The sequence below is a fragment of the Artibeus jamaicensis genome, unplaced genomic scaffold, assembly GCF_021234435.1.
Source record: "Artibeus jamaicensis isolate MK-2021 breed Jamaican fruit bat unplaced genomic scaffold, CSHL_Jam_final contig_851, whole genome shotgun sequence".
In the NCBI taxonomy this organism is placed as follows: Eukaryota; Metazoa; Chordata; class Mammalia; order Chiroptera; family Phyllostomidae; genus Artibeus; species Artibeus jamaicensis.
Window position 1 is genome coordinate 9,559,722 of NW_026521986.1, and position 18,467 is coordinate 9,578,188.

Consider the following 18,467-nt stretch of genomic DNA (forward strand, 5'->3'; position numbering starts at 1 on the left):
GCAGGGCTGTAAACAGGGTTAGTGGAAGCCTGTATAAAGAACAGTTCCACCATCCCACCCCTCCCCCAGCACCCAAAGCGAGGAAACTACCCCTTCCCCACACACGAGCAGACGCGTAGGGGTTGCCAACTGAAAGAGACTTTGGACTGCAAACAACAGGCACAGCTGGGCGTGGGGTTAAACAAAAACTTGTGTATAGATGTGAACCCCATAGTTCTATTCCCCTGGCTGGCTCTTGGTATCATAATTGAACTGCCAGGTAAATACACTCCTGACAGAGATCAAAGATTCCCATTCAGGGGAACTGGCTAATTTCAATGGTAGAAAGCCAACAGACAATGGCCAAAACTGAAAATTCAAAAATATTATGTGTGGACTTCCGCCAAGATGGAGGTTTAGCTGGATGTGCCTGCCTCCTCACACAACCAAGTTTAGGGACAACTAAATATTAGCATCAGAAAACACAACCAGAACATGGAAAACTGAACTTTTCGGAAGTCCGCTAACAACAAATTCTTCAGCCCGACCCGGTAAGGGCGAAACCGGCGTCGGGTGAGGACTTACAAAGGAGGGCTCGGTCGGACCGGGCGCGGAATCCAGACGTGCGAATCCAGTCGCGCGGGTTCCAAACCCAGGATTGGACCTAGTGAGCCACCGAGCAGCCCACCGGGGGAGCGACTACAGAGGACACAGTGGGGAGGCGGTGGCAGCGAGTTGACTGTGGTTGCCTGGTTGGCGGAGTGAGGGAGTGAGCAGTTGGACCGCCCGGCGGCGCGCGCCATTCCCCGCTCTGACCACGCCCCCACATACACGTCACAACCCAGCGACCTGGGACCCAGGGCGCCGCTTGTCCCACTTAAAGGGCCAGAACAGACCAAAAATGTCACAGGCAGAACTCAAAGCCCCAGAGATAAATCTAAATGACGAAGAAATAGCAAAACTCTCAGAAGCACAGTTTAAAACACTGGTCATCACCTTCCTCACAGATCTGGTGAATTACAGCCACAAATTAGAGAAACATATGGAGGCTAAATTAAGGGAAATGAATGGAATTCCACAGGAATCCCATAGAGATGAAAAGGAAACTGGGACTCAAATCAATGCAGTGGACCAGAAGAAAGCAAATAATGGACAAACAGAAAAGAGTCAAGGAGCAAGAATTCAAAGAAATGAGGAGAGTCTTAGGAACCTCCAGGACATCTTTAAACGCTCCAATATCCGAATTATAGGGGTACCAGAAGGGGGAAAGACACAACCACCAGTGGAAAAACTATTTGAACAAATAATAAAAGAAAATTTCCCCAATCTGGCAAAGGAAATAGACTTCCAAGAAATCCAAGAAGCCCAGAGAGTACCAAAAAAGTTGGACTCAAGAAGAAACACACCAAGGCATATCATAATTACATTAGCCAAAATTAAAATGAAGGAAAGAATCCTGGAAGCAGCAAGAGCTAAGGGGACAATCACCTACAAAGGAGTCCCCATCAGGCTGTCAGCAGATTTCTCAAAAGAGACCTTACAGGCAAGAAGGGGCTGGAAAGAAATATTCCAAGTCATGAAATCTAAAGACCTACAACCAAGATTGCTCTACCCAGCAAAACTTTCATTTAGAACGGAAGGACAGATAAGGTGCTTCTCAGATAAGACCAAATTCAAGGAGTTCATCATCACCAAGCCCTTATTATATGAAATGTTAAAGGGACTTATCTAAGAAAAAGAAGTTAAAGAAACATGAACAGTGAAAGGACAACAAACTCACAGTTATTAACAACCACACCTAAAACGAAAGCAAACTAAAAGGACAGCTAGAGCAGGAGTGGAAACATAGAAATGAAGATCTCAAGGAGGATTAGCAACAGGGGAGTGGGAGGAGGAGATGGGGGGAGAAGGTACAGAAAACAAGTAGCATAGACAGTAGATAGAAAATAGATGGGGGGCGAGAATAGTTTGGGAAATATAGAACCTAAAGGACTTGAGACACATGGACATAAACTAAAGGGGGGTAATGGTGGGGTTGGGGGGGCAGGGTGGAGGGGAATGGAGGGGGATAGAACAACTGTAACAGCATAATCAATTCAAAAAAATAAATAAATTTAATTAAAAAAAAACAAAAACAAAAATATTATGTGTATGTTACAGGAAGAAAAAGAAACGGCTGCATTAAAAATAAAAGCTTTGTATTTATGTGATTTAAAATTTATGTGCCTGTATTACTTTAATGACAAAAATACAATACTTAACTATAAAAATAGTAAAATAAAATTTTTAAAAAACAAGGAAGGATAGGAAAAATATATGAACAAGAAAAAATAAAAAAATGTGGGTAAGCTGTCATAATAGTGGTAGGAAGGCTGAATCCTCAAATGAGCAAAGGTTTGTTAAAAATAACCCAAAAATGTACTTTGGTTACATGCAGAGCAAGATGATGATCAAAGAGACAGCCTTACTGTGATACACTGATGATGTCATTTTAAGGGTAACACAGAGAAAACAAACCCTTCAACTACCGGTTAGTGAATCTAACAAGAGAGATAATCATAAGGTCCTAGCCTTGTGTACAACGAAAGCCAAGCACCAAGTAGAGGATGGGGATCCAGGACCAACCACAGCCCATGTGGAAACCAGTGGGTCTCCAGCCAACTCTGCGTATGAGCGGTCACGGGTTCTGTGACTTCCAAAAACAGCGTATGTGACTCGGAGTGTACTTTCTGAAACACAATGTGGCACACACTTAATTATCAAGGAACCAAAGATTTTCTCTGGTCTAGTCAGTCTACATCTGTTGAACTTATTCAGTTAATCCTTAAACAGAGGTAGAACAAATCTAGGAGAGAAACAAGTACATCTGGGAAACTGACATCACTTTTTTTTGAAGTACCGCTAAATAAACTTGGGGCTGCTATTTCTGGAGGAGATGGAGAAGGGAACATGAGCGCTACCTTCAAATGAGTAAAAGGCTACTGGAGGAAGAATGATAATAAGGCCCTTCTCGGTGAGCCATCACTCAGAAAACTGTGGAGACCCCTGCCCTGGGCCTGACACCCATGCAGTACTTGAACACCTCTGTCAGGTTTTCACTTGAGGAATTTTAAAGAGATCTGAAACAAGCAAAAAACGTATAGCTTAATGAAGTTTTATGAGGTGAACACCTTCATAACTAACGCCCAGGTCAAGAAATGGAGTTTTCCTGGCCATTCAGATGCCCCTACGTGCCTCATTCCGATTGAAACCCCTTCTGCCCCCCTAAAGTAACCATGACCCTGACTTCTGTATTACTCACTTCTCTGCATTTTAACAGAATTTCATTTGTCCAGGTTTGCACTCCTAAGTACTTTAGTTTTGCCTGTTTTTTGTTTTGATATGTCTCTCAAGTGTCCTAAACAGCAGGTTTCTTCCTGCACAACCTTCTGTTCCATTAGAATGTATCTGTCAGAACGTGGGTCTGACAGTTGGACTTTGTGGGTTGTATCATCACAAACAGTACAATACGCTCCTTGACTTCCGTACTTTCTGCAAACTGAAAGGTAGGTCCTGAGGTCTGATCAGATTCAGGTTGGTTTATTTCTCAAGACTAGGGGTAGAACTGTTCTTCCATCAGGAGCCACACAATGTCTAATGGCCTCTCTTTTTGTGATGTAACCCACTATAGATGTTCAATATCTAGATGCATTAATTCATTGAGGGCTGCTAAATGGCTATATTAAAATTCTGTAATTTCATTGAAAAAAATGTCTTTGTTTTACTTACATTTTTGAAGGGTATTTTCTCTGGACATAGAATTCTGGGTCAGCTTGTTTTAATTCTTTAAGAACTTTAGACATACTCTATTATATTCTGACTTCCATAATTTGGCCATCAATCTTATTGTTGCTTATTTATAGGTAATTCATCTGTCTCCTCAGGTTGCTTTTGGTCTTCTCATTATCTTTTGTTTTCAACAGTCTGACTTATGATGTGCCTAAGTGTGTTGTATTTATCCTACTTGCAGATACTGAGTTTCTTGAATCTGAGAATTGGTACATTTATTTGTCTTGGAAAATTCTTTTGTCTTCACATGTTGCTTCTGCTCATCTTCTCTCTCAGTCCTCTGGGTCTTGCATTTCTTGTTAGATCATCTGCATTCCACTTGTCTCTTACCCGCGCTGTTCCGCCCTTTCCACCTATAGTTTGGTTAGATTTTATTGGCTCGCTTGTCTTCTATTCACCACCAAACCTGTCCTCTGGTTAAACCCATCCAATAAAATCTTAGCTCTAGACATTTCAGTTTTTAGAATGTCTGTATTTTGTTTCCTAAATAAATTCTAATTCTGTTGAAGTTCTCCATCTTTTTATCAATTTAGCCCATCGTTTCTTCTATTTTCTTTGTCATATATATAATATTTAAAGTCCCTGCCTGTTAATTTAAATATCTGCATAAAATTGTGGGTTGGCTTCTACTGAATTTTTTCTCTTGATTTACTGGCCACATTTTCATGCCTCATAATTTTTTTTTTTTTTGGACAGTGAGTACAAAAGAATAGTAATACTGAGTTGTCTCTTCCAGATTCATATGTTGAAGCCCTAACCCCCAATGTGACTGTAGATGAAGATGGAGCAATTAAGTTTGTAATTAAGGTTAAATAAAGTCATAAAGGTAGGATTCTAATCCAATAATACTGGTGACCTCATAAGGAGGAAGGGACACCAGGGCCTTATATGAACATACAAAAGGCCATGTGAGAACAGTGAGAGGCAGACATCTGCAAGCCGAGGAGAACCTTCAGGAGAAATCAAACTTTCCAGCACCTTGATCTTGGACTTCCGGCCTGAGAACTGTGAGAAAATACACTTCTGTTTTTTAAGTCGCCCAGTCTGTAGTATTTTGTTATTGTAGCCCTAGCAGACTAATTATAGAAATTAAAGTTGATTTCCTCCATAAGCAGGTACCTATTCCACTCTTGAGAAAAATAAGGTAAACAGCTGACCATCTTCAATCCAATCAGTAGGAACTAGGTCAGGGCTGGGTTGCTTCTTTAGCTGCAGTAAGTCCACTTCTGGTTTCAAGGGGAAAACCCGTGGAGTGCTTATGACAGCTCTCTTCCTCTAATTGGAATCTGTGTCCTAAGTACCAGGAGATGGCGGGATATTTCTCATTCTGGTCCAGTCTCATTCTCGAGTGTGGCCTTCTTGGGCTTTTTTGATGGAAAGTTAGGCAAGTCTTTGCTCTCCTCTGCTCAGCATGTTTTGTCCTTTGGAGGCTTTAAGCTTTGCTCTTTATCCTCCTTTTCCATGTAGGTTTAAAACCTGAGCTACGCCCTGTGGGATTGTCTCTTAAGTGTTGTGTTGGCCAAAAAGTTCATTTGTTTTTTTCATAAGATGGCTCCAGTAGTGCTTAGATGTCTTTAGCTTCATCCAAAACAATTTTGTTAGATCGTATTGTGACAGCTGCCATATCAGTGTGCACATTAAAAAAACACATCAAAATTGGTGAATTTTTGTGTAGAAATTTTAATACTGAAAATGGAAGAAAATATGCAAATTTTTTGGCATACTGTGATCTATTATTTCCAGAAAGGTAAAAATGCAAATGAAATGCCAAAAACAAAAAACAAAAAAAGCAAACAAACAAAAAAACTTGCGCAGTGTATGGAGAAAGTGCTGTGACTGAGCAAACGTGTCAAAAGTGGTTTGTGAAGTTTCATGCTGGAGATTTTTTGCTGGACAATTCTGCATGGTTGGGTGGACCAGCTGAAGTTCAGAACAATCAAATCAAGACATCAGCTGAGAACCATTAATGTTCTACCACATGGAAGACAGTCAACACATTCAAACTATCCAAATCAATGAAGTTATGAAATGAGTAAAAATAAAAAAATGTGTCATTTATTTTATGGAAAAAACTAAACAGACTTTTTGGCCAACCCAGTATTACTGTGGGAATGTCACTCTACCTTTCCGGCCCAGCCCCCTGGCTGCCCGTGCAACCCCAGCACGAAGCAAATACAGCCATCAAAAACGGATTTCTTTCGCCCCCAGCAGTCTGTTCATGGCAGCCCAATCTGCAGCCCAGGCATGGGTGTCCCTAGGAAAGGAAAGGGCCAGCACCTTGCGCTCAGCTAGGAAGGGCTCTTCTTCCCCTCTTCAGAACTTTAGCCCTTCCAGCATTCTTCCAGCTCTCTGATATCTTAAGTATGGCATTTGTCATTGGATTTTGTAGTAACTGTAGTGGAAGCTACTTTCTACACCCTGTGTGGAGTCTGAAGTCTAACATGTTCTTTTCTCAATAAAAATTTTACATTACTCCTTTTTCATCCCTGAAATATTTCCACTTTACACCTTAACATTTCAGCCTAATTTTTATAAAAACTCTATCATAGTTTCACCAACAAAAATATAAATACAGCCCTGGCTGGTGTAGCTCAGTGGATTGAGCACGGGCCTGCGAACCAAAAGATCGAGGTTCGATTTCCCTGTCAGGGCACATGCCTGGGTTGCAGGCCAGTTTCCAGCAGGGGGCAGTTCCCAGCAGGGGATGCACCAGAAGCAACCATACATTGATATTTCTCTCCTTCTCTCCTTCTCTCCCCTTCTAAAGACAAATAAATAAAATTTAAAAAATTAATTAATTAAAAATAATAAACACAAATTTAAAATTTTCTTTATACACTGTGACTTTAAGGTTTTAACTATTAACACTTTTGTCTTGGATTAGAGTTGACACTACAATTATTACTGGAATATAATTGATCAAAATAAACTTCTAGTAAAGTTTTATAAAACCATTACATATAGCAGCAGAAATTTGTTACAAATCCCTAAGACAATGGAGAAGAAGACATGAGGGGTTAATTTTGGCTCTGTGATTAAAGAATGCTTCAGACATTTTGGCACCTTGTTGGTTTTTACATCTCAGGGCAATGCACCTGCTAAGGTTCAAAGAGTCAGAAATTTGTAAAGCATTTTTGGTTTCCTGATTTTTGTTGTTGTTTCGGGGTTGTTTTCCCCTGTAAAGTGAGAGGACAAAGGGCCAAAGATGGCAGAAAAGGAGAATCGGTCCCTTCTTAGGAATGCGGATTTTATGAAAGAATACATATGGAATTTAAGAATCTAGAAATGGATTCCTTTAAACCAGCTGCGCCTATATAACCCTTGGGAAGCCCAGGTACCCATTTCCCAGTTCTAATGTTGGAATGCTAAATTAGCTATCAGGTGCTTGCTGCTCCAGAGATTACGTAATCATCCACTGACAAAGTCAGCTGAACAGCAGTAGCTCATACCCTAAGCCAGAACAGAAATAACAGGAAGAGGAAGTATCAGCAATACTCCTGCTAATTCTTCCCCCCTTCTCTGTTTATACGAATATGAAAAAAGATTCCAGAGATCAGACTTGGGAAAGGGGGGTGGTTATCTATTTTCTATTTTAAAGACATGTTGACTCAATAATTAAAAGCTTTTCAAGATCTGGTAAAAGATACAATTAAGCCCAAAGATTATTTCTCAGCTAATCGAAGTAGAATTTATAGGGGCATGAAACTTAATGCAGAACTACAGAACATCACTTTTGGTTCACATAGAAGATGCTGCCCCATCTGGTTGTGCTTTCAAAGGTAAGCTGATTCACTCATGCTTTCCAAATTCCAGCAGGGGAAAAGCCTTTTGCAATGTGTTTAGTAACTAGATCACAGCAACAGGATAGTTACACCAAAGGTGGGCCTCAACAAGTTTTGAAAGGCAAATGTAGGTAACACTATTGTTAATTCAGCAACAGGCAAACCACAACTTCCTTAAACTGAGCACTAGACACATTCTGTACAATATACAAATATACCAAATATACATTTGGTATAGTCTTCTATAATTTTCCCAATGTCCATTTTCCAGTTTGACACCATGTATAACCCAGAACAGATGTCTATATTAAGCTGTCCTGAGAATAAAAAATATATATTTTTCTACCAGTAGAAAGCAACCAGTGTAACATGTAACTAAGTATGTGAAGTCACTATTAAGAAGAATAAGGAATGATCTTCCCTGGCAAGGTAGCTCAGTTGATTGGAGCATTGTTCCAAGAAGCCAAGGTTGTGAGTTCAACCCCTGGTCAGGGCACATACCAGAATCAACCAATGAATTCATATATAAACGGAACAACAAATTGATGTTTCTCTCTCTCTCAAATCAATAAAAATCTAAAACATATATTTTTAAAAAGGAAGAATGATCCATGCTATTTGAAACCTTAGCAGGCCTAGATCCAAATTTTTGGAAAGCTGAAAGGTTTTTTCAAAATATTTGTAGAGCAAATGCAGAAACATTTCCTCCTGATTTCTTTGATGTCTAGGGTCAGCCAGACCCCAGGGAATGCATCGGTCAGTCAACAAAGGAAATTTCACTTTAGTTAACATCACCAGGGAGGCCAAAGGAAGAGGCCCTAATTCGTAAAGTAATAAGCAGGGACATGCAGATAAACAATGAAGGAAAAGCATATAAAAGCAAGATAAAAAATTCTAGGTGTGAAATAGGAGAGAAATGGACATAAAGGGGATCGATGAAGTCTAAAAAAAATTTATGGAAGGAAAAAAACCTGAGCACCATTGTCAGATATACTTATGTATGAGGTTATATAGTTAAATCTGGCTTCTAATTTTAATTTTAAAATTTCCTCAGGCCATTTTTCTGATAAACTTCTGATTATGTTGAAAGGGAAATACCTTCCCCTACTGCTACAGATCTGCCCTTTCAGAGCACAGCATGCTGAAGGTCAGCGGCGCCAACAGCAACAGCGCAGGTTCATGCTCGGATACACTCACCTGCTTCGGGGTCGGCAGGGATTCTCCACATGTAGAGATTGAAGTCATCGGAGCCTGAAAGGATATACTGTTGGGACAAAAAATTTATTATTTATATATCAAATGATTGATAATATATTTATATTTACTTACCTATACAGAGAAAGCTTTCTTGTTAAAAAATAAACAAGTCAAATGGAAATATATTTATGAGGCACCGCACAGCAAACACTCTCTTAAAAGTATGTGCAAATCAAAAGGCTCCTTGGCTGAAACTTAGCAATGAACCAACCTGATTCAAAATGGTTGAAGGGCTTGCCCAGACATTTCTCCAAAGAAAATATACAACTGACCAATGAACACATGAAAAGATGCTCAAAATCATTAATCACGAGGGAAATAAACATCAATACCACAATGAAATACCACTTCACACGCATCAGAATGGCTATTACCAAAAAACAAATGGAAAACAAGTGTTGGTGGGGATGTAGAGAAATTGGAACCCCTTTGCATTGCTGGTGGAAATATATAATGGTGTACCACTGGTGAACACAGTATGGCAATTTCTCAGAAAGTTAAACATACTAACTATCATGACCCAGAAGTCTTAGGCAGGTACAGATCAAAGAATTGAAAGCAATGACTTGAGACACTTGTACACCAACGTTCAAAACAGCCAAAAAGTGGAAACAACCCAAATGTCCATGAATGAGTGAACGAACAAAATGTGGTATATACACACAATGAAATATTATTCAACACTAAAAAGGATATTCTGACATCTAGCACAACATGGGTGAAACTTGAAGACGTTATGCTGAATAAAAGAGGCTACATACAAAAGCAAATATTGTGTGATTCAAGTTATGCGAGGTACCTAAAGCGGTCAAATTCAGAGACAGAAAGAATGCTCGTTGCCAGGAACTGGAGAGACGGAGGAATAGGGAGCTACTGTGCAACAGGTTGTTTCGTCTTCCAGCCTGGGAAGACGAAAAAATTCTGGAGAGGGAGAGTGGTGACGGGTACACAACACTGTATATCCACTTAATGCCCACGAACTGTACACTTAAAGATGGTTATAATGGTTGGGTTTATGTATATTTTACCACAATTTTTCAAAACAAAAATATTTAAATGCAGGAAAAAGAGCTTCCTAGAGATCTTTTCTGTAAGACCAAGCACCTGAACTTCCATGCTGTCAGCTGACGTCTTTCAACGGGAAACAATTGCCAACCCCGCCACGAATCAGTGCCAGGGACATAAGCAATCCCTTTGTATGTGGCAGCTTCGAACTGCTTAAGCTCAAAAAGATAGGTTAGATGTATTCTAATTAGGACTAAAAAACACTGTCTAACAGCAACACTGAGCAATTCTGAGAGCAAATAAGCTTTATTTATTTCCAAAGATTAACCAAGTGTTCTACTGTAAGTTAAGGTCAGCATTACTACTGCCGTCTGGCCCCATCTGCTTATTTCCATAGAAAAAGAAAGGCCTGTTGTTTTCTAAAAAATTTCCTGAAGAATGACACTGAACAATTTCAAAAAATGCAAGTCCAACATATATGCAACCTCACGCCTAATGTAAACACTTTACTAAATACTTCACAAACATGAAAAGTCAATGTCAGTCTGCAAGCTACCTGAGAAAAGGAGGCAAAAAATAATAATGCACATTTAGAGATGATGAAAATCGTGTTCATAGAACTCAGCGCAAAAAGAACTGGTTCAGTTTCCTCATATGGTCACCTTCTCCTGTGGTCTGAATGTGTCCCCCTCCAAATTCACACGTGAAATCCTAATGCCCAGTGTGACATATCAGGTGAGACCTTTGGGGGGTTGTTAGGTCATGACAGTGGAGCCCTCATGAATGGGATTAGCATTCTCATACAGAAAACCCAACGGAGCTTTCCAGCCCCCTTCTGGCATGTGAGGAAATAGGGAGAAGTCAGCCCAACCAAGGGGGCACCCTGACCTTGGACTTCCAGCCTCCAGAACTGTGAGAAAGAAATTACTGTTGTTTATAAGCCACCTAGTCTGTGGTATTTTGTTGTAGCAGCCAGAGCAGACTGAGACACACTTGGAGGCTCATTTACTCCTGAGATTCTATGACCACCCTGTGAAGGAAGGCAGAAGCCGGATCAGAGTGGAAGTCCCTAAGCTGCCAGCCCAGGCTTACCTGACAAATCACTACATAAATATGTTCAAGGCAAGGTAACTCAAAGACTAACCCTATTATACTGAATTAAAAAGTTTCCTTAACAACAACAAAAAAAACCCTCCACCTGATTAAGTAAATGAGCAAAGGACTCGAAAGAGACTTTTTTCCAAAGAAGAAATATATAATGGCTATGTATAAATGGCCAATAAGCACATGCAAAGATGCTCAATGTCACTAATCCTTAAGGAAATACACATCAAAACCACAATTAAACACCACCTCACACTCATTAAGAGAAATACTGTGTAGCTCAGTTGGTTGGAGTATCTTCCTGACACGCCAAGGTTGTGGGTTCAATCCCTGGTCAGGGCACATACAAGAATGAACCAATGAAGGCATAATTAAGTGGAACAACAAATCAATGTCACTCTCTCTCTCTCTCTGTGAAATAAATGAATTAAAAATAAATTATAAAAACAACAAAATCAGAACAGAAAATAGATCCTCAAGGAATTCTCTAACAGAGTTTCACACCTCTGCTCAGAGCAGCATTATTCACAACAGTCAAAAGGGCAAAGCGGCCCAGTGTCTGTCGACAGATGAAATGTATAAAGAAAACGTGGTCTGCCCATACAATGGAATATTACTCAGCCTTAAAAGGCAGGGAAATTCCGCCACACACTACAACATGGATGTATCTTGAACATAATGCTAAGAGAAATAAAAGTCACAAAAAAGCCAGCACGGTATGAGTGCACTTACGAGGTTCCTAGAGTAGTCAAATTCATGGAGGCTGAAAGTGGGCTCATGGTTGCCAAGGGCTGGGGTAGGGTGAGCGGGAGAGTTCATGTTTAATGGCAGAGAGTTTCAGCTTTACAAGAAGAAACACTCTGGAGATGGATGGTGGTGATGGTTATTATCAATGTGAATGTACTCAATACTATGAAACTGAACACTTAAAAATTTTTCCAAAAAAGAAAAAAAAAAAAAGAGGAATCCTCATTGCTCTGACCTGAGTAACTCCCTGCAGTTTACAACACTGCACCGGCTAAAGTTAAGAAGCTGGAATTCAGAAGCCCAAGGGCTCTCCCCTGACAGCCAGTTTGGCAAAACCACCTACTAGCTGGGGGGAAAGATTCATTTTAATGAACCAAGCACTTACGCAGCGGGCACTTGGGGCTTACAATGACATACAGTGTGACACCTGGGTTCCCAAGGAGTGTCAATCAAGTAGAAGATATGTATGTAGGCACACAACTACCATGCCACAGAGAGAAATCACTAGGTGCCTTTATGAGAAATAGGGTGCCTGCTGATTCGCAAGAGGCAAGGCAAAACAGACATGAGCGTTGAGCCAGCCTCAGGTAAAGATGTGGTGAAGAGAGGGAAAAGGAGCCAAGGTAAAACGATGGTGCTCAGGCAGACTACCGCTCTAATGGTAAAGAATGTGTGGCGTAGCTCAGTCCCTGATGCCTGTTCATATCCCTCAGGCCTTACTGATCTGTATGCTCCCCAGGATCTCCAACTGCCAGTATCCAGGTCTCTTAGTCCCAAAGCTTCTTCTCCACAGCCTAACAGGCTGCTCTAGAGAATAAACATTTCTTGGGAGCAGGCTCAGCCAATGACTAATATCCAACCAGCATCCCAGCCGCCTTGTCCCAGGTGGACTAACCCTGAAGTGCGTCTTCTATATGCCACCCCCTCAAGATCAAATCCAACTGCCCACAGTTGTAGTTGGCTCACTAAAGCACCCTTCTTTTCCCTGTCTCACATGTCCATTTCTCTACTACTTCCCACATTTCCAAATAAACTACTTGTACCTGAAAACTAAACCCAAATTAAGACACATGGGCAGGATGCAGGGAGGAGGGGGAATTCTTTTATAAAACATAATATAAAAGAACTGTCCACTAATAATTTTTAATGTGCATATATGATAAATAATATATTATTCAACGACTTGACATTTCATGCTCTATGTTTAAAAGAGGCTACAAAACTTTATATAGAATTCCTGCTACCTTGCCCCCCCCAAACTAAACAAACAGAAATAAATACTAGAAGAGTGAGCCGAGGGTGGGCCAACGGAGGTTTTACTATTTCATTGCGAAGGATCAGCTGTCCCCAAGGGGACTGACTCCCAGATGGAACAGTGACTCAGAAGACTGCCTTAGAAGGAAGAAAACTCCCACAGAGTTCAGGCCTTTTGGAGTTAATATGACAGCTTCTAAAATATGTAGAAAATGCACACAATGTCCAGGCTTCCTGTCAGGGATACAGGCAACTCCTCACCCTCTCTTCCTCTTGAAACTACCACAAGGAAACAGTTCGGCATGATTCCAAGGAGAGGGTCCTGAGCCACTGCCAGCTAGTCAGACCATTTAAGTGCTCAAACGCACTGGAATCACAAAACTGCCCCGAGGAATTCATTCACGACGTGTCATGGCTGTCTGCTGGGCCCCTTCCAGCATCCAAAGTTGGCTTCCCAGGACAATGCTGACTGTGGGAGACTGAAATAAATGAATCTGTTCCTTTATTCATTAAACAAATATTTATCAAATGTCAATTACATGTCGGGCACTGTTCCAGGAAAAGATACATAGAATTTATCAAAAAGGACCCTGTCCCTACCCTCATGAAACTTAACTCACATTTTACTGGGTGGAAAGAGAAAAAGACTTATACACATATACAATGTGTGTGAAGTGAATAGAGGAAAAATAAGAATAAAAAGAAAATGTATGTGTCCAGTGGTGGTAAGTGATACAGAGAAAAAAAGTTAAAGGAGGTTGAGGCATATAGGAAATGTAGGGGTGGTCAGTTTCTGTTTTATTTTATTTTTTTTAGATTTCATTTATTTATTTTTAGAGAGAGAAGAAGGAAGGTAGAAAGAAACATCGATTGGTTGCCTCTCGCATACCCCCAACTGGGGACCTGGCCCACAACCCAGGCGTGTGCCCAGACCAGGAATGGAACCGGCAACCTTTGGATTTGCAGGCCAGTGCTCAGTCCACTGAGCCACACCAGCCAGGGCAGCTTCCGTTTTATACAGGGCAGTCACAGAAGGTCTCTCTGATAAAATGGCATTTTGAGCAGAGCCCTGAAGGAAATGACGGAGCAGGTTTGTGGCTATCTGGCAGAAGAATATTCCAGGAGAGGGAACAGAGTTCCGGGCTATTTTAAAACACAAGGTAGCCAAGACAGCTCTTCTGTTCTCCCTCCCTTCCTTCTTACTTTTTAAAGCTCTGTGGAAATAAAGATTATTTCAAGTGGGCTGAGTGCAGAGATACATTTAACATCATCAGAGCAGCTGAACGGATTCCTCTCTTCTAAAGCTGTGTTGGATGGGTTTGCCTCCTCCCAGGCTTGAGTTGGAGGCTCCAACCGTAGCCCTGCAAGTGGTTAATGCTAATGGCACTGCAAGTCTTGACCAGCCATCTTACAAGTGTTTAAGTATTTGCTGCCGGGAGCAAGAACACAAAGATCACATAGCACCAACACTCACCACTACCAAAGGAAATTCAAACTATGTAAGTTTGTCCAAATTCATAAAACAATAATAATTTGAATTAACCGGAAAAATGAACTTAACCTCAAGCAGCGGGACTGGAGGTATAGGTTTCTCTCTTTCTTCCTTGATACGTAACTTTATTTTGTTTTTTAAAGATTTTATTTTATTTTATTTTTCGAGAGAGGAGAAGAGAGGGACAGAGGGAGAGAAATATCAATGTATGGTTGCCTCTCTCATGCCCCCCAACTGGGGACCTGGCCCACAACCCAGGCATGCGCCCTGACTGGGAATCAACCAGCAACCCTCTGGGTTAGCAGGCCGGCGCTCAATCCATCGAGACACACCCGCCAGGGTGTGGTATCTAATTTTAGACAATACCTGCAAATTCTTACCCAGGCAATCTGGCATTGGATCCACAGCTGACCTGGAGTAAAGGGCCTGCCTCTGGCCTAAACAGCCAGAGAAAGGCCCAGTAGCCAATAGTCCTTTATAAAAAGGTAAGCTATAAAAACATAATCAGAAGAATGGTTGCCAGAAATTCTAAATTTAACATTTTTATTCCCTTTTGTGATGTAGGACTTTATAACCAACAGATTGTAAATTAAAACACCACCATGAAAAAATGTGAAGATTACTGTTCAGTTTGAGAAAAACAAAAAGTTAGATGATACTAACATTGTGGCCTAGTGATGTGGTCTAGTGCTAATATGAATAATACATTACTTTTTCTTAGATTTTTTTCTTTGATCTCATTCTTACCAGTAAAGGGCAAATCACAAATTAAAAACTTACTTTATATGAGTCTTCTTAAAAAGACTTTATTTGTTTATTTTTAGAGAAAGGGGAAGGGATGTTTCTAGAAACAACAATCGAGGGGACTGGGGACCAAACCTGTAAACTAGGCATGTGCCCTAACCTGATCGAACCAGCAACCCTTCCTGTTGTGGAAAGATGCTCAACCAACCAAGCTTCACTGGTCAGGGTGCTTTATATGAGTCTTTTACTTTTGTGTCCTGAGACAAATAGTGCCGACCTCCAAAAAAATGCAGGAAAAAAAAAAGTTTGAGGTAGTCCATTATCTACACAACAGAAGTCCCATTTCCCAAAATGCTCTAGGTTGTAGGGTAGGGAAGAAGGGAGGAAACCCACAGGCTACTGAGTATCAGAGATTGGAAGACATACTCAATTTTAATTTGATTTTGTGAGGAAGATGGGCGATATGAATGCAAAAATGAATATAAGTTGTTGTGTGAATCCATAATCCTTCCCACCTGGCAACAAAGGTTAAAGGCTGGCCACACTCTGACCCATCTCAATTATTTTAAGCAGAATTAGCCCGAGGCCAGTGCATTTTATCTAATCCTTTTGTCTAATCCACTGTCAGTATGGAGATACTAACTTGTTCAAGCACAGAGGCAGAGCAACAACTGCTCCTCCCAATAAATTTAAAAAGGAACCACCACCAACACAAAAACAAGATTACCGCATTAGCACTGGGTCACTTGTTTCATTTGCCCACATGTCCTCTGTCAATCTACGACCCAACATAGAAAAGTTACTTACATCATACTCCTTAGTTTTTGGTAGATTGCTATAATATGCCTTGCACCCCCTCCAAGAATTCCTGCCCCTTTCTTCAACTCTCAGCAGTCTCAAGTACACATGCTTTTAAGAAAGACCTTTATTAGATGAATTCCCAGAGAAGCCCATGTTACTAAATACTTTGTAGCCCGGTGGTGTCAAACTCATTTTCACCAGGAGTCACGTCAGCCCTGCAGTTGCCTTCAAAGGGCCGAATTGTAATTTTAGGACTGTATGAATGTAACTACTCCATAATAGTTAAGCGAGAGCTCGGCACTGCCACCAGGTAGAAACAAAGTGCCAGGCTGGATAAAACAAGGTGGAGGGTGGGGTTTGGCCCTTGGGCCTTGTGTTTGCCACCTGTATTGTAGTCACTGAAGTTACAAGAAAATCTTATCAACTTGAAGGTTCAAAGAAGGATCTAAATGTAGCCTTCCATAGCAAAGTGTTTAGTAAATGGAAGCTTGCTGGAAAAAAAATAATTATTAGCCATAGTCAAGCAGAGCAACCATTTCTTTCTCCCTAATACCTGTTTCAACCTTAACGATTAAAACAATCCAAAGAAGGTACAAATTTGGAATACAGTTAACTCCCCATCAATTTGATTCTAAGGCTTCATTTGGCTTAGAAATATGGATATAACATTCAGGACTTCCAGCCAAGATGGAGGTGTATGTACATAGATACATTGTCTCCTCGCACAACCAAAAGAAGAGCAACAAATTTAAAAACAAAAATTAACCAAAACTGTCAGAAAATTGAACTTTATGGAAGTATGACAACCAAGGAGTTAAAAAAGAAACATTCATTTAAACTGGAAGGAGGGGCGGAGATAGGCAGGTAGGGAGGAGAAGACGTGTAGCAAGGCGGTGGCTGGCAGACTGAGCAGTTGCACATTTGTGTGCTGATAAACCAGGAGGAACAACTGGGGAAAAGGCACAGGGAGTAAGAAGCACAAATGGAAGGCACAAGCCCTGGCTGGTGTGGTTCAGTGGATTGGGTGCCATCCTACAAACCAAAGGGTTGCTGGTTTCATTCCCAGGTAGGGCACGTGCCTGGGTTGTGGGCCAGGGCCTCAGTAGGGGGTGCGGGAGAGGCAACCACACACTGATGTTTCTTTCCCTCTTTCTCCCTCCCTTCCCTTCTCCCTAAAAATATAAAAATAAATAAAATCTTTAAAAAAAATAGTAGGCACAAAATAGACAGGGGGAGGTTAAGAATAGTACAGGAAACAGAGAAGCCAAAGAACTTACATATACAGCCCATGGACATGAACTAAGTGGTGGGGAGAATTATGGTGGGAGGGGTGGTGCAAGGTGGAAGGGAATAAAGGGGAGAAAAAAAATGGGACAACTGTAATAACACAATCAATAAAACATATTAAAAAATATAGATGTGTTTCTTTATATATGTATATGTGTATAATTCTCCCTACCCTCCAAAAATCCACATTAAAAAGAGGAAAAAGTTCTAGAAGCAGGGACGAGCCATCTACCTGTATGCTCCAAAAAATGACCCAGAACACGTCTTAACAGGCTGTTCAGTCTCTCTCAGTACATGTCTATGCGTATGTGTAAGAGTGAGTGTGTGTATGCACTACACTTGATAATCTCCAACATCTGTTGATGGAAAAGGAACCATATCAGTTACTATTCACTGAGTGCTGATCAACTAGTTCTCTCCAAGGCTCCTTAGATAATAATTAATTATTCTCCAGTAAATGGCATGCCTGCCTAATTAATGGTACAGGCTATGAGAGAAAAACCAGATGGCTCTCTAGCCTAGATCAATAATAGCAGAGGGGCTGTAATTTAACATTTAAATCAAACACAGCTCTTGTTTCTCCCTGACCTTTTGTCAGAAAAGGAAAAAAGGTGATTGAACAATTTCCTGATGTGCTCTCTAGAGACTCTTCCAGAAGAAGGTTTGCTAATGGTTATATAAAATGCCTTTAATCGTATCATTTATACCTACTGCCTGCCACAAATAGCATCCAAAGCAATCAGGGAAATTTTTTTTTGGAAATGGCCAAAATCATAGATTGTATTTGTGGTAGAAAAAAAAAAAAGAGAATTCCACTGACTACCAATAAAAGCACACAAACGTGTTTCCCCATAACATCAACTCAATTTTTTGCATGTGAAGTTACAGGATTCTTGCTTCTTTGGACCATTTCCCATTTCAGTTCCATTAGGCTCCAGGAATTCTTTGATTTATTAAAATAACTAATCTTTATGGGTTCTGAGTAGGAAAAATTCTACTAATAATGAAATGCTCCATTAAAGACAGCCAGTAACAGTCAAATAATCAGTAAGGAAAACATTTTTTAATGCTCCAATCTCCAACAGCTGCGTGTAACAAGGTAGCCTGCATTACGTAAAGATGAATCTTTACTTGGTTAAACTCTTTTGGAAACCTTGGCAAGATGAAGGGCCACCAACCGAAAGGCC

At 40.7% G+C, this 18,467-nt stretch overlaps 1 protein-coding gene across 2 annotated transcripts in view; it reads right to left on the bottom strand.

Moving 5' to 3' along the window:
- Positions 1-18,467, bottom strand: part of DCAF5 (DDB1 and CUL4 associated factor 5) — a 100,386-nt gene that overhangs the window by 24,973 nt on the left and 56,946 nt on the right. For both annotated transcript variants that reach the window (XM_053673263.1, XM_053673264.1), the window contains exon 7: positions 8,787-8,853. In XM_053673263.1, the coding sequence (XP_053529238.1) occupies positions 8,787-8,853 (67 nt within the window). The remainder of the gene's footprint in view (positions 1-8,786; positions 8,854-18,467) is intronic.